This window comes from Polypterus senegalus, chromosome 6 (genome assembly GCF_016835505.1).
Source record: "Polypterus senegalus isolate Bchr_013 chromosome 6, ASM1683550v1, whole genome shotgun sequence".
Lineage (NCBI taxonomy): Eukaryota > Metazoa > Chordata > Cladistia > Polypteriformes > Polypteridae > Polypterus > Polypterus senegalus.
In genome coordinates, this window is record NC_053159.1 from 17,565,358 (window position 1) to 17,580,877 (window position 15,520).

The 15,520-nt window shown below is 40.3% G+C and overlaps 1 protein-coding gene across 1 annotated transcript in view; it reads right to left on the bottom strand.

The window, feature by feature from the left end:
- The window catches only part of arhgef10lb (Rho guanine nucleotide exchange factor (GEF) 10-like b), a 281,719-nt gene that overhangs the window by 161,733 nt on the left and 104,466 nt on the right, over positions 1-15,520 (bottom strand). Inside the window, exons 7-8 of the mRNA XM_039755432.1 lie at positions 15,330-15,466; positions 1,741-1,857 (exon numbers count right to left, since the gene is read on the bottom strand). Coding sequence (XP_039611366.1) covers positions 1,741-1,857; positions 15,330-15,466 — 254 coding nt within the window. The remainder of the gene's footprint in view (positions 1-1,740; positions 1,858-15,329; positions 15,467-15,520) is intronic.

Genomic DNA, 15,520 nt, shown 5'->3' on the forward strand with positions numbered 1-15,520 from the left:
GGAAGCACCAGGGCTCTAAAGACTTCGTCCTTTTGCAGAGATATCACAGCACCATGCTCCCCTTTCCAGCGACCTCATGACTCTCCATGCTCTCCCAATCCGTCTACTGACTTCACAGGAAGAGTCACCAGAGACATGAATGTCACTGCTGAGGAAAGTAAACCTCTCGACGCGGTCGACACTCTCTCTGCAGACAGACACATTGCTGATGGCTGTGCCCAAGAGGACATTGAAGGTTTGGATCTTGGTTTTTATCACAAGCCCAGACACTGTGACTCCTCGCTCAGTCTCTCGAGAGCCCCCATCAGAGACCCTTGACTCTGTGAAGATCACATGCATCGTCAGTAAAGTCAAGATCAGTGAATCTTTCTTCATCAACAGATGACCTACAGCCACTGGACTCCATGACCCTGCCCAGCACCCAGTCCATGCAAGCACTGAACAGTGTAAGAGCAGAACAGACCTCTGATGGACCCCAGAATCAACTGGGAAAAACGCAGAGGTTCTGCCTCCACTCTGCACAGCACTCACAGTACCAGTGTACAGGCCGGCCATGATATCCAGCAACCTTGAGGGGATCCCGCGAACCCTCAGAATGTCCCACAGGGCAGCTCAATCAACTGAGTCAAACACATTACGAAAATCGGCAAACGTTGCAAAGAAACTCTGCCGATATTCGCATCGGTGCTCAATGAGAACCCTCCATGCCAGGATGCGGTTGACGGTAGACTTCGTAGGCATAAAACTGGACTGCTTATATTCACGACCCATTACCATTACATACAACAGTAACTCACAACCCAAAACTGGCAATCCGTGACATATTTTGGAACACACCCCATGGTCTAAGAAATCCTGTTCTAGAACATAAAAATGGAAGAGAGTATGATGGATGCAGCCTGCAGGTCGACTGCGAGTTAATAAAACAGACAGCTGCGGGCAAGCATGCTTTATTACAATACGTGGGAATGCCCAGATTTTCATCATTTGTTAATGATGCGGTTTGCATTTTCATCATTTGTTAATCATTTGTGTACTGTGCTAAAGATACAAGCATATTGATGTCAACTCATTTAGGGACCTAAAGGGGCACTGGCACATTGGTTAGGACTCCTGCCTCATGGGTCCAACCTCCTGGATTATCTGTTCAGAGTTTGCATACTTTCACCATGTCTGTATTGTCTTTACTGTGGATGCTCCTTCTCCATTCCAAAGACATGCAGACCAGAAGACCTGGTGCTTCTCAATGGGCCCAGTATGACTTAAAGGCCTTTTTTTGTCAGTGTACCATGCAGTGAACTGCCGCCCTAACAGATTTGACTCAGCCTGAATAGGACTGAGCAAGTTTGAAAATGGTGTATTTTGTTGTTTTATTATGAGTAATCTAATGGTGCTCAGTTATTTGGTTATTCAGTTATTTGTGCACATCCCTAATTCACTCATAAAGCTTTAAAATAAACCACTGAGAAAGCTAAAGTACCCGCGGTACAGCAAAAAAGGTTTCATTTATATGTGTGTTAGCCGTTAGTACATCAACAAATAAAAGACCATGTTTGGCTTCCCAACCTACTGTAACCGCTGCCACAAAGCACACTGCAAACAAGAGAAAGTCATTAGAATGTGCAAAAAGCTTGAAGCAGTTAGAACACTCAAACCAAACAAACAAATAAATACGATCAAGTCCCAAAAAGCAAATCGGCAAACAAATCACAAAAAAACATGCACCCACCAAATAATTACCTTCATGTCGTAGCTCTGCTTGATCTGGGTGACATCACGACCACCGAGCCGCATGGCAAGCAGCTCACGTTTTGTCTGGGCATATCGCTCCTTCAAACGGCGTACATCAGGAGAGAGCTTTGTGTCACCATGCAAGAGAAGGAGGAGGATACAAAGGAGAGGGAGAAAAAGAAAGACGGAGAGAAAAGAAAGTGAGCAGAGGAGAGGCAAAGTGTTGTACAGGGTGAGAAGCAACTGACTAAAGCATTAAGTGGGAAAGAAAAAGGTCAGTCAGGACCTAAAGTGGCTCCGACTATGAACCCTATTGGTCTCGAAAAGTAAAATGGGATAAGGGTATGGACGCTTCAGCTATCACAGGTACTTTGTTACAAACTGTTCATGGATCTATAAGCACATAGATGTAACTGGAGTAATCACCACGTGAAAAGGCACAATGCCACCAAACACAGTGCTCCTTACCTCAATGGCTGCACAACCATTGCTTACATGGTGGGCATATAACATTATCAAACTCTTTTCATGGAGCAACACCTTTTATTGATGCAGTTTCAGGATAACTGGGTGAGGATATGCAATAAAAAAGGATGAGATGGGTTGCTAGGCCAAGAAAGAATACCGATTAATTGATGAACATCTGAAAAAACAGACTTGAGGGAAACAAGAAGCAAAAAGGTGAAGAAGGAGATGAATGAAAGGAAAGATGACAAAGTGACAAGGAAAGGAACTACATGTCTGGGTGGTGTAAGGAATTAAGAAGAATGAATAATAATTTGGATCACTAGACTGGGGATAGCTAACTAGGCGCATAACTACAGTGGTAAATGGGTGACATGAAAGGGTGGAAAAATTGAGAAAGCTGTTATTGAAAATGCAGAGATGATTGCCTAGATGAAGAAACAAATGCCTAGTATGGATGAGGAGTTAGGGAGTCTGATGGATTATAAGGGAGCCAAAAGCCCAGAAAATAAAAGGATGGATAAATTGTTGAGTATTGAACTAAACGGGGATGAATAATAATGTGGGCAGTTAAACTAGAAATCAAATATTTCATGCAAACAGCCGTATGGTCAGGATGAAAGCAGCCACCATTAAGTTGCTAGATGCCAAATGGATGGAGGGATGGATGGAGAAGAAAATAAGGTCTGACAAAGAGGATGGGGAAATGAAGAGCATAATGGATGGATGGATGGATGGATGACTGGATAAGAACATTGATGGGTAAAGAGTTAATTAATAAGAGTGTAAGATTAAGAGCTACATAAGAGGTGATGAACATCTGAACAGATGGGCAGATATGGAGATGGTCAGGTGGATTGTCAAATGTTCCTTGGCTTGTTTCAGGTCAGCATTTACTGACATTTACAAAAGTCCACTGCAGATTCCTGTCTAGCTCTACACCAGCGTGTAACTTTTGGCATTGTTTTTATTTATTTTTTTCACATATTAATGATTTTCCTTATTTGCTAATGACATAATCAACTTCACCATCTTGACTAGCTGTTGCTACAATGCTGTCACAAGGGTGCACATAAGGAGTATCTACAAGGCTTTGATATGGCAACCCTAAAGCCTGAGGGATCAGCTTTTTCACTTCCTTCTTCGTTCTCACTCTACACACCAGAGGATGAGCCCCGAGGCAAACACGGACGTCACTCCAGAGGTCCTTCCATCCCCAAAGTTATTTAGGAAGCAATGGCACCAGAACCCACTTTCAATAAGCACACAGCTCCTTGAAGAAACACACAGAGTATGAACCAGACACTTCTTGACAAACGGTAGCGGTAGGCTACAGTGGATGTGAGGCGTTAATGATTATATTCTGAACTTTTTCTCTTGTTAAAGAGGGCATGCAGATGGTCTCCAACCCCTCGCCATCTCCCTTTCCATTTCTTATTTTACAAACCTCTGTGTCCTTTTTAGGTGTCCTTGTGTTATCGTTTCACACTGCATTTGATGTCAGGGCAGCCAACTTCATTAAGGACAAAATGCAGCTAAAGAAATCATCTGAACTTTGTCCTTTTCTTTTGATCAACTAATGTCGGTCTATTCAGTACCTAAAACCCTGCTACGTTTGACAAGGCTTTACCATTTCCACTTCAAAAGAAAGCATAATTTTAAATTTTATTGTCAGCATAAAGATCCCAATCAGAGTAACAAAAGTTCAGACCTGTAGCCACAGCACATCATTAAGTAAGGTGGATGCCGTGATTTTCCTGTCGTACAAAGTGACCGTACTGTAGTAGTTTTAAATAAAAAGGTAATCAGGAGAAGTTTTGATGTCAAAATAACAAGCAGAAGGTCAAAAATGTTAAAACAAGAAATAAATAAACCAAGCTTGGGGCATAAATTAAAAGATCAAACCCAGGATACAGTGTGGGATTAGGTAAACAAAGGGGGACAGATAATCTGAACAAAATGGACCAGATGCTCAAGTCAAACAACAGAAAAAGAATTTGTAACCAACTGGAAAATACAAATAAAGGTCATCACTAAAAGTAAAGATGATAATGTGATGGTCCCAAGGGAAAATGTAATTCATGTTCAATATCATATATATATATATATATAAAAACTGCTCAAAAAAATTAAAGGAACACTTTGAAAACACATCAGATCTCAATGGGAAAAAGAAATCCTCCTGGATATCTATACTGATATAGACTGGGTAATGTGTTAGGAACGAAAGGATGCCACATCGTTTGATGGAAATGAAAATGATCAACCTACAGAGCCCTGAATTCAAAGACGCCCAAAAATCAGAGTGAAAAAATTATGTGGCAGGCTAGTCCATTTTGCCAAAATTTAATTGCAGCAACTCAAAATTGTACGCAGCACTTTGTATGGCCCCTGTGTTCTTGTATACATGCCTGACAACATCGGTGCATGCTTCTAATGAGATGACAGATGGTGTTGTGGGGGATCTCCTCCCAGATTTGGACCAGGGCATCACTGAGATCCTGGACAGTCTGAGGTGCAACCTGGTGGCATTGGATGGACCAAAACATAATGTCCCAGAGGTGTTCTATTGGATTTAGGTCAGGAAAGTGTGGTGGCCAGTCAATGGGATCAATTCCTTCATCCTCCAGGAACTGCCTGCATACTCTCACCACATGAGGCCAGGAATTGTCGTGCACCAGGAGCCACTGTACCAGCATAGGGTCTGACAATGGGTCCAAGGATTTCATCCTGATACCTAATGGCAGCCAAGGTGCCTTTGTCAAGCCTGTAGCGGTCTGTGTGACCCTCCATGGATATGCCTCCCCAGACAATCATTAACCCACCACCAAACTGCTCATGCTGAATGATGTTACAGGCAGCATAATGTTCTCCATGGCTTCTCCAGACCCTTTCACTTCTGTCACGTGCTCAGGGTGAACCTGCTCTCATCTGTAAAAGCACAGGGCACCAGTGGTGCATCTGCCAATTCTGGTATTCTATGGCGAATGCCAATCGAGCTGCATGCTGCTGGGCAGTGAGCTCAGGGCCCATTAGAGGACATGGGGCCCTTGGGTCACCCTCATGAAGTCTTTCTGGTTCTTTGGTCAGAGACATTCACACCAGTGGCCTGCTGGAGGTCATTTTGTAGGGCTCTGGCAGTGCTCATCCTGATCCTCCTTGCCCAAATGAGCAGATACTGGTCCTGCTGATGGGTTATGGACCTTCTATGGCCCTCTCCAGCTCTCCTAGAGTAACTGCTTGTCTCCTAGAATCTCCTCCATGCCCTTGAGACTGTGCAGGGAGACACAGCAAACCTTCTGGCAATGACACATATTGATGTGCCATCCTGGAGAAGTTGGACTACCTGTGCAACCTCTGTAGGGTCCAGGTATCGCCTCATGCTACCAGTAGTGACACTGACTGTAGCCAAATGCAAAACTAGTGAAGAAACAGTCAGAAAAGATGAGGAGGGAAAAATGTCAGTGGCCTCCACCTGTTAAACCATTCCTGTTTTGGGGGTCATCTCATTGTTGCCCCTCTAGTGCATCTGTTGTTAATTTCATTAACACCACAGCAGCTGAAACTGATTAACAACCCCCTCTGCTACTTAACTGACCAGATTAATATCCCATAAATTTCATTGACTTTATGCTATACTCTGATTAAAAAGTGTTCCTTTAATTCTTTTGAGCAGTCTATATATATATATATATATATATATATATATATATATATATATATATACATACACATATACAGTATATATATTTAGGGTCCCCTCTGTTCTGTTCCAGTGGCTGCAGGTTTTCATTCTAACCCTTTTCTTAATTAGTTTTATTGGACTTGCTCTTGAAGTCTCAGACCCTTTCATTGTTTCTTTTTCCTTAGTTAGCTGCCATAAAATAATGAGATACAAAATGAACCAAAACATGACCGCAAACTGTGTCGATCATACAATATCTGAAAATACAGAAAGGTGAAGGTCTCAGGAATGTTGATCTGCTCAGGCCACCAAAACATTTTACTAGGGTGTTCTAAGAAAATAGAAAATCAACAATTTGGGAAAAAGTATGCTATTGCACAATGAGAGCAGCAACAAGTCATGAAATTAAAGAATGAGTTTAATTAACAACAAGACTCAGCGCTTAATTAAGCAATTGGTTGGAGTTTGAGGCCCTGACTTATTTGGTCTTCTCTTGGCTCACACATTTAATTTCTGTTTGGGTACCATTTAAGGAAAGAAATGAAGCAAATCAGAGGAACGATGAAGAAATCAAGGGAACAAATCTTAAAAAAACCAAGTCAATTAAAATTAATTCAAAAGAAGTGAATTAGCAGCAAAACAGGTCACAGATTAAGAAAAAGGATTAGAATGAAAACCTGCAGCCAGTAAGTGCCCTCCAGGACAGGGGACCCCTGATCTCTATCTCTAGATAGATGGACAGATGGATATATATTAGGGCTGGGCAAGGTAACGTGTTATTACCGCATTAATTAACATCGACAATTATTTTATCGTGCATTAAAGTTTTTGTTATTATTATTTATTATTATTATTATCCTTCTATATAAAAGTGGTCGGGATTGTCCTTCCGTCCCATGCGTGCTACGCAGGCACGGAGTTTCACACACGCTCTGTCCATTTTGCAATGCACGATGGGATTTGTAGTTTCGTTTTTCCAGGAAAAAGATGATTTTCTACTCCAGACTGTGCGATATCTTCTTCTTCTTTCTTACTATATAAAAGCGGTCGGGATTGTCCTTCCGTCCCGTGAGTGGAAAGCGTAGCGGTATTCCGCTTATCACAGACTTACTACTTGCAGCTTGCGGTACGAAGCGACATGATGTGAGCAGAGTTCTGGTGCTCCCATCGTTCCCTTGCTTTTGAGCGCAATGCGCTGGAAAAATAGACAAAATTATGTCTCTGGAAATAATTAATGTTAATGGAGTACAAATGCCACACCGCGTAGTAAATATCAGGGGGGTTCAAAAGGGCGACCTCAATATAGAAAAAAAGTTTAAATTTCATCACAAAAATAACAGAAACTATGAGTATTAAAGTAATACCGCTCAAATGCAATATAAACAAATTAATGAGTTTGTATAAAATATCAAATTGATCTACATATTGAATTACCTTAAGAAGTGGTCAACTTAAAAGTCGGTCGCCTTAAAAGGTGGGTCAGCCTAGTAATTTTGAAAGCCTTGAGTAGCTGATGCACTTATGGCAACATTTGCCTGGGAGGACAGACACTTGTGATGACAGGAGGTACAAACCATATTACATCTCACTGCAACTGCCACACTCCAGCGCACCTGTCTCACAAAGACAGCCAGCCCACCGTGCAAACAGACGTTTTACGTTGATTTATGTGTGAAACCATTGCTTTGAAAACACTAGCCCTCAAAGAGTTGTTACTGAACATAGACTGTTTATGCTGCTCCCTGATAAAAGAAAATGTTTCTGCTGGTATCTGTTCAGATAAAAAAGAAAACAGATTTAGAAATGTTAATTTGCTGTTGCTCGGAAAGTGCCATTTTTTAATGTTGTGATCGTGGCTCTGGACTCTGAGGGTAACTTGTTTTTCTAGAACAAACTGATACATCGTTAATGCCCTGGCAGTGGCAAATAGCTTTGGTTTTATATTTGATCTGATTACATTAATGTTTAAACTTGAGATTTACAAGAAATATTTTAACTGCTACTATGTAAAGGGAATACTGCTGTTAAAAAGCACCTTATTTGTTTAAAGTGTTTGCAAACTAAATACTATATTATATATATATATATATATATATATATATATATATATATATATATATATATATATATATATATATATATATATACACATATAGATATTCACAGCATCCATCTCGATCTGATTGTATGGGTGGTTACCTATATATATATAGTGGCACACACACACATATCTATACTAATAAAAGGCAAAGCACTCACTCACTCACTCACTCATCACTAATTCTCTCAAACTTCCCGTGTAGGTAGAAGGCTGAAATTTGGCAGGTTCATTCCTTACAGCTTCCTTACAAAAGTTGGGCAGGTTTTATATCGAAATTCTACGCGTAATGGTCATAACTGGAAGCTGTTTTTCTCCATTTACTGTAATGGAGATGATCTTGAACGCCGTGGGGGCGGAGTTTCGTGTGACATCATCACGCCTTCCACGTAATCACGCAGTACATAGAAAACCAGGAAGACATGCATTATATAATTGAGAAGGCAGCGAAACAATAAGAAGCGAGCGAGTGACATATACAACCATATTCATGAGTTCTGCTACTTGAAACAAAGCACGATGTAAACCTACACTTTAAATTAAGTTCATAGACAGGCTGCCGCTGGCGTTTGTAATTTAGTGCCTGCCCATATAAGGCCGTCCGTCAGCGGCAATCCAATAGCAAACTCCACTAAATATTCACGGGCGAAGGACTGTGCTTATGGAGAGGAAGATGAGATGGTCAGGGTGGTGTTTGACACAAACTCAGCGAAACTGCGAGAGAAAGAGAAAGGTAACATTAAATACAGCCATGGACATAGCACGAGATGGCACCAGCACAGCTGGGAACCTTCGATGCATGTACACCGAGCGCTCACGTGAACTGACGCAGTGCACAGATAAAAGCAACAGTTCCAAAGAGCTGAACAAAACCAATTACACAATTGAAAAGGCACCAAAAAATATGAAGTGTCTGATACAAGCATATTCATAAATCCAGCTACTGCGGAAACAAAGCACACGGTGGAAAAAGTTAATGTCCCGCTAAAGGAAGACAGTGTAAAAAAAACCCGTGCATGCAGTGTGTCAGGTCTCAGATAAAGAAGAAGACAAGCTGTTTATTGATGCAGTAAGAAACGAATCGATGAATGAAACCTGTCATCTTTACAACGATTGACAAACACGGAATGTAACTTGAACACAACACATCCTACAAATACGAACCTGATTGAAAGAAATAATGATAATCAAATCCTTGATGACAGCAACACTCAGTAACACTCACAAAACAAATACTGTATATTGACAGTCATGTTACGTTATTTTTAAAATGTTCCCTTTTCTTTTCTAGCTTTTTAACACACTACTTCTCCGCGATACGCGGTATATATATATGTATATATATATCCCGATCTACATACTCGAATAATGGATACTTTATTCGCCATCAATGATTGTTTTGGTAAAGCCATACTCAGTGTATTCATTAGATGAACGGTAAAAAGTAAGAGCGAGGGGAGGATGACTTATTGAGGCATGCAGGCTGTAGTGCGTCAACTCTATCTGAATTGCGCGATCACATTTGAAAAATATATCTTTTCAAGTTCTATTTAGTCCATATGTGTCAAACTCAAGGGCAGGGGCCACATCCGCCCGCGCGTAATTATATCCGCCCCGAGATCATTTTATATACTGTATTATTGTTATTAATGGCCGGGTATATGAAGCGCTGGTAACACAATAAACTACAGATCCCATAATGCAGCGCTTCAGCTGCCTTGCGAACACTTACCACGTTAATCAAGTCTAGCTTATGATGCTGCAAGTTCACACGATGCTGAAGAGAAAAGTTGATTCTGAAAATAGAGCCTTTAAAAACCGATGGGAGGCTGAGTATATGTTTACTGAACCCGTGTGTCTCATTTGTGGAGCTAATGTGGCTGTAATTACAGAATTTAATCTAAGACGGCACTATGAGACAAAACATCAGGGTAACCTGAATGCAATGCAGAAGATACAGAAAGCAGAAGAATTAAATAAGAATCTGACACTTCAGCGGACGTTTTACCCGTGCACAATCACAAAGTGATTTCAAGTGAAGCTGCTTTTATGGGAGACACAACCACTTGCCCCACTTTCCCTGTTGCCAAGTAATGTTAAACCAAGTCTCACTACGGTGTTCCCAAATCGCACTTTGCTGATAAACTGAGCGCACTGCACTGAGTTTGCACGGCGCTTTGGTGACTTTGAAGAACAAAAAAAGTCCGTCTACATGCGGCTCGAACCTTGTGCATGTTTGGTAGCACATATCTGTGTGAGAAGCTCTTCTCAGTGATAAAGACTAACAAAACAGCACACAGGAGTCGCCTCACTGATGAGCACCTGCAATCCATCCTGAGAATCTCCACAACACAGAACCTCACACCAAACAGAAACGAACTTGTGGCCAAAAAAAGATGCCAGGCGTCCAGCTCTAAAATGACATATGAGCAAAGACAACTGAATGATTTGATTTGTTATTGCTGAAAGGAACACATTTTATTTATATTTCCAGGTTTTGTTATGCAGCATGTTCATATTTGAATTTGTATAATTTTGACAGGATATATTTTTATGGAGAGCAAAATCTTTTGGGATATTTAAAATCTAAGTTTATTTTTATATAAAATTACATAAGAGTAAAGAAATTTGAATGTTTGTTCTTTTAACGTTTACTTTATTTCTAACTTGTATAATTTAGACAGGATATATTTTTATGGAGAGCAAAATATTATAAGTTGTTTAAGAGTTGATTTATTCAGGAATAATATTCCTGTCTGTTTTACCATTCCTACCAAAGATATTTCTGTCGACTAAATAAAAATTCCTTCTATTTAAAATTTAAATAGAACTTGAACAAATACGATAGTTCATAATATCCACGCAGACTTGCACGTAAGAGCGGGAGTCATCCGTTTTAACAAGCAGCGTATTGCACTGATACGAAATAGCTGTGTGTGTATATATGTAGATATGTATGTATATGTATATTTATATATATGTGTGTGTGTATGGTATGTATGTGTATATATGTATATATGTATGTATGTATGTATATTTATGTGTGTGTGTAAATAAATAAATATATATATGTATATATATATATATATATATATATATATATATATATATATATATATATATATATATATACATATATATATATATATATATATATATATATATATATATATATATATATATATATATATATATATATATATATATATATGACAACAACACTCATCACTCACAACAGTGACAAAACAATTACATTGACAATCAGGTTACGTTATTTTCAAAATGTTTCCTTTTCTTTTTATTGCTTCTTTAACACACTACTTCTCCGCTGCGAAGCGCGGGTATTTTGCTAGTATTATATAAAAATGAAAATCACTGGATTCCTTAGTTTTCAAAACTCTGGAAACAATGTTTGAAAAAAAAATTTAAAGGCTGAGGAACATTCAGGAAAAATTTAAGTCACTGGCCAAATTATAACTGTGATTTCATACACTCCTGGAAATGGCCCAGCATCTCAGCAACAGCTACTCAGAACAGCGAGACCGATGACATTGTGAGCAAATGAGGAAAGACAGCAACATGTAAATAACTAATATATGTACAAATAAAAACTGAAGATGATACACTTTATGTTTAAATCCAGACACCAGCTGAGAAGAGTTCATTCTCGTAATCAATGGGCAAGTCAGTGCAGTGGTGGCCCGTAAGGAAAGCAACATGTTGAACCACTTAAAGACCAGCCACGCCTTTAAAGAGGCCATCTCAACACTAATGTCTTCTGGATGGTTTCTTCTTATAAACTTGGAGTAGTTGCTTAACCATCTAAAATGTTCACCCATCCCATATGACCACTGACTCCACAAATTCTCAGGAAGCAACTTCTCCTTTCTAGAACAACAGCTGCAGCTCAGACAATGCAATGGACAAAAGCTAAACTCTTAAGTGGCTTTATTTTTATTTTTGCACAGAGGAAGTCACCAGCTCTTATTTCTTGGCAGCATTCCTGTGTCGCTGCCTCGCTGACAGTGCAGGAACATCTTGTGATGATTCATTTTATCTGTGCAAGGAATGCTTATTTTTTTATTTATTTTATTTTTGTCCAGTCTGCTTAGTATTTGGGGCTGAAAAGGAGTTCTAGGCACCCTGTTACAAAAGCTGCTTGTTGAAAGACTACTGGGTGAGTACTGTGGGTGCCCAGGCACTCAACTCCACATTACGTTAGGAAAAACCACCAAAGAATGTTTTAAGAAATGCCCCAAAACATGGTCACGTTGACATATCTTTGTGGCACAAGGCCTTAACCAGACATAATACTAAAGGATCTGCCACAAATACCTCAGGGGTTGCATGACTAAAGATAGCCTGGCTGGCCACTCAGGCTGTGCTTTTCAATTTGTTTTCAGTGAAAGGCTGGCTATGGCTCACTACAGTTATAACATGGACAAGGAGCGATTGGCTCTGCTTGGAACCTAAAGCCTCCTAAAGCACAGAGAACTGCTTGGGGGTTGGTTGACAACCATCAATTACTGAAAATACCCCTGTATGTCTTTAAACAACCTTGAGACCATCTGGCACCTACAAAAATGGGTGGTTCTACTCACTGAAAATACCAGCAATTGACAACACCAGAATCGTTAGTGCCTAGCAAGCAGTCTGTCAGAAAGTAATTGAATGGCACATACAGCATGTTGATGATAGACAGGGCTCCTTGGCCAGCTTTCTCTAACTGCTAGCTGCTTCCAGGGCACAGCCCACCTGGGACATGCAAGGTGGAATATCTGGCCAGACGTTAGCAGCTAGATAAGCTAAATGAGTGAAAAATAAAAGAGGACAACTTGTATTAAAGATTTGTCAGTGGGGATGAGGACACAGAGGTTGGCATATCCTCCTAACTCATATCTGCCTCTGGCCTGAGATGCAGAACCAGCTAAAACCTCCAGAGGGTTGATGCCACTTGATGAAAGAGGTCAGAGGTGAACAAAGGAATGACCTCAACTTGCCAAAGTGGTGTGAGAGACATCAGGGTGCAGAATCCTTCACAGACTTTGGCTGCCTTAAGCACACTAAAATAAAATCATGAATGAAAAAGTGAAAATAATTTTTGCAGAAGTTCCACTCAAGATGTTACGCTCATGTAAACTCATCACAGAAGACATGGATCACCACTGTGCAGAAAAACAGGTGGGTGAATGAACTGCTAAAAACACAGTGTACTCAGAACGTATCCGGATCCGCTTCACTTTTGCAGCCTTATGCTAAAATTGTTTAAATTAATTTGTTCCCTACTCAAGCAACATTAAACAGTGGCAAAAGCCAAAGTGAAAAAAGGATTTTTTAATTTTTTTGTAAATTAAATGTCACATAGACTCAAGTATTCAGAGTCAAGTGCAGGATGAGTAAAAAATGATGTTAATATTTGAATGCCAAAAACAATTTATTCACAAAACATACTTCATACGTGAAAGATGATTTACAGGAATGTCTCCGCCTTTTCGCCATCACGTTCAACACATGTGCCATATGTGGCACATAAACTGTCCAGAAAAATTGTATACAAGTATATACATAGCAGTGCAATTAATATTAACATAATTTTCTATTCCATTCTATTGATCGTCTTTGAGATGTTTCTACGCCATGTTTGGAGTCCACTTGTCGTCAATTCAAGATTAAGAAAGGCACACACACCTGTCTAAAGAAGGTCCAACCTTGTGTATCAAAGCAAAAACCAAGTCATGAGGTTGATAGAGCTGCCTGCAGAAGACTACAAAAAACTCTTGCAGCACTGAAGGTTCCCAAGTGCAAAGTGTATGCCATAATTCTTAAACGAAAGAAGTTTGGAACAACTCCGACTTCCTAGAACTGGCAAGCAATAGTGGGAGAAGGACCTTTACAAGAGAGGTGACCAAGAACAAGATGGTCACTCTGGCTGAGTTCCAGTGAGCCTGTGTGAAGATGGGAGATAATTCCAGAATGACAACCATCACGGCAATACTCCACTGATTTGGGCTTCATGATAAAGTGGCCAGACAGAAGCTCAGTAAAAGACAAACGAAAGGCTGCTAGAATTTGCAAAAAGGCTCCAAAAGGACCTTTAGGCTGTGTGGTCTGAGAAATCCAAGATTAGCACCATGTCAGAGGAAAACTAGGCCCCACTCATGCCCTGCACAACGATGAAAAATGGTGGTGGCAGCATCATGCTGTGTGGTTGGACATGGGAAGGCTAGTCAGGGTTGAGGTAAAGCTGAGTAGACCAAACTACAGAGATATCCTTAATGAAAACCTGCTCAAGTGCACTCAGGACCTCAGACTTAGCCAAACGTTCTCTCTCTAACAGGATGAGGATTCCTTAGCTCAACGCATAGATGACACAGGAGTGGCTTAGGGACGACTCTAGGAATATCCTTGAGCAGCCCACCAGAACCTGAAACTTGACTTCAACCAAACATCTTTGGAGAGACCCAAAAATAGCTGACCACTAACAGTTACCCATGTGGCATGGCAGAGAGAATAAGATCTGCAGAGAAAAATGGCAGAAAATCCCTAAAATTCAGGTGTGCAAAACTTCTGTCATACCAAAGAAGACTTAATGCTACGCTGAAATCGCTGCCAAAGAGGCTTCAGCTAAGTACTGAGTTAAGGGTCCGAAACACTTGCATTAATAGGACGTGTGATTTTTTTTCCATTTGTAATATATTTGCAAACATTTCTGAAATCCGGTTTTTATTTGACATTTTCGAGTACTGAGTGTTGCTTGAGGAGGAAAAAAATGAACTTAAATGATTTTAGCCTAATGCTACAACATAACAAAAGTGAAAAAAAAGTGAAGGGATCTAAATACTTTCTGAAGGCAATGCATCTCTTTCTATTTTGCAGAGAAGCCAGACATACCAAACACTAGGAGTCAGATAAACAATGTTTATGACTGGTTAAAAATGGGTGGGAGTGTGCATCAGGGTCTTTGACCCAGTTCTGCGGAGCAAAATACATTTTATGCTATTCTGACTTATTCCTGTGTCTACCACTATTGACAATGAAATGGCAAGAGCACTGAATTACAAACCTCAGATTTAGTGTTCATACGTACGCTAAAATTCACAAACTATGAATCTTTCTTGCTCACTTGCATAGGTAAGGCCCAGTTTTGGGAAACACAGCACTGCTTGTCGATAAACAAAGAGCTGACAGTCTTTATTTCTCATTTCCTTTTGTGTGGAAGGGTGTAAGCTACAGTTTTCACCAGGATGAAATGACGTGTGGTGCTCTAGGAGTGGCTCAACAAGGCAGTGATCTGCGACCCTTTTCTAAATGGTCCATACTACACCCATTCCATCCCAGATGCCCCAGTACCTTACTGCGTGCCGGCATCTTGTTCTCCATTCCACCGTCTGAATGTTCATCATAGCTTTCAAATTCACTGGAGCTCCACAATAACTCGTCACCAGCAGTCTTCCCAGGCTCTACCACATTCTCGTAGATGAGGTCATCTGTAAAGAAATAAATGGAGAGCCTGTAAGCTGGAGAATGGATCTACGGACATT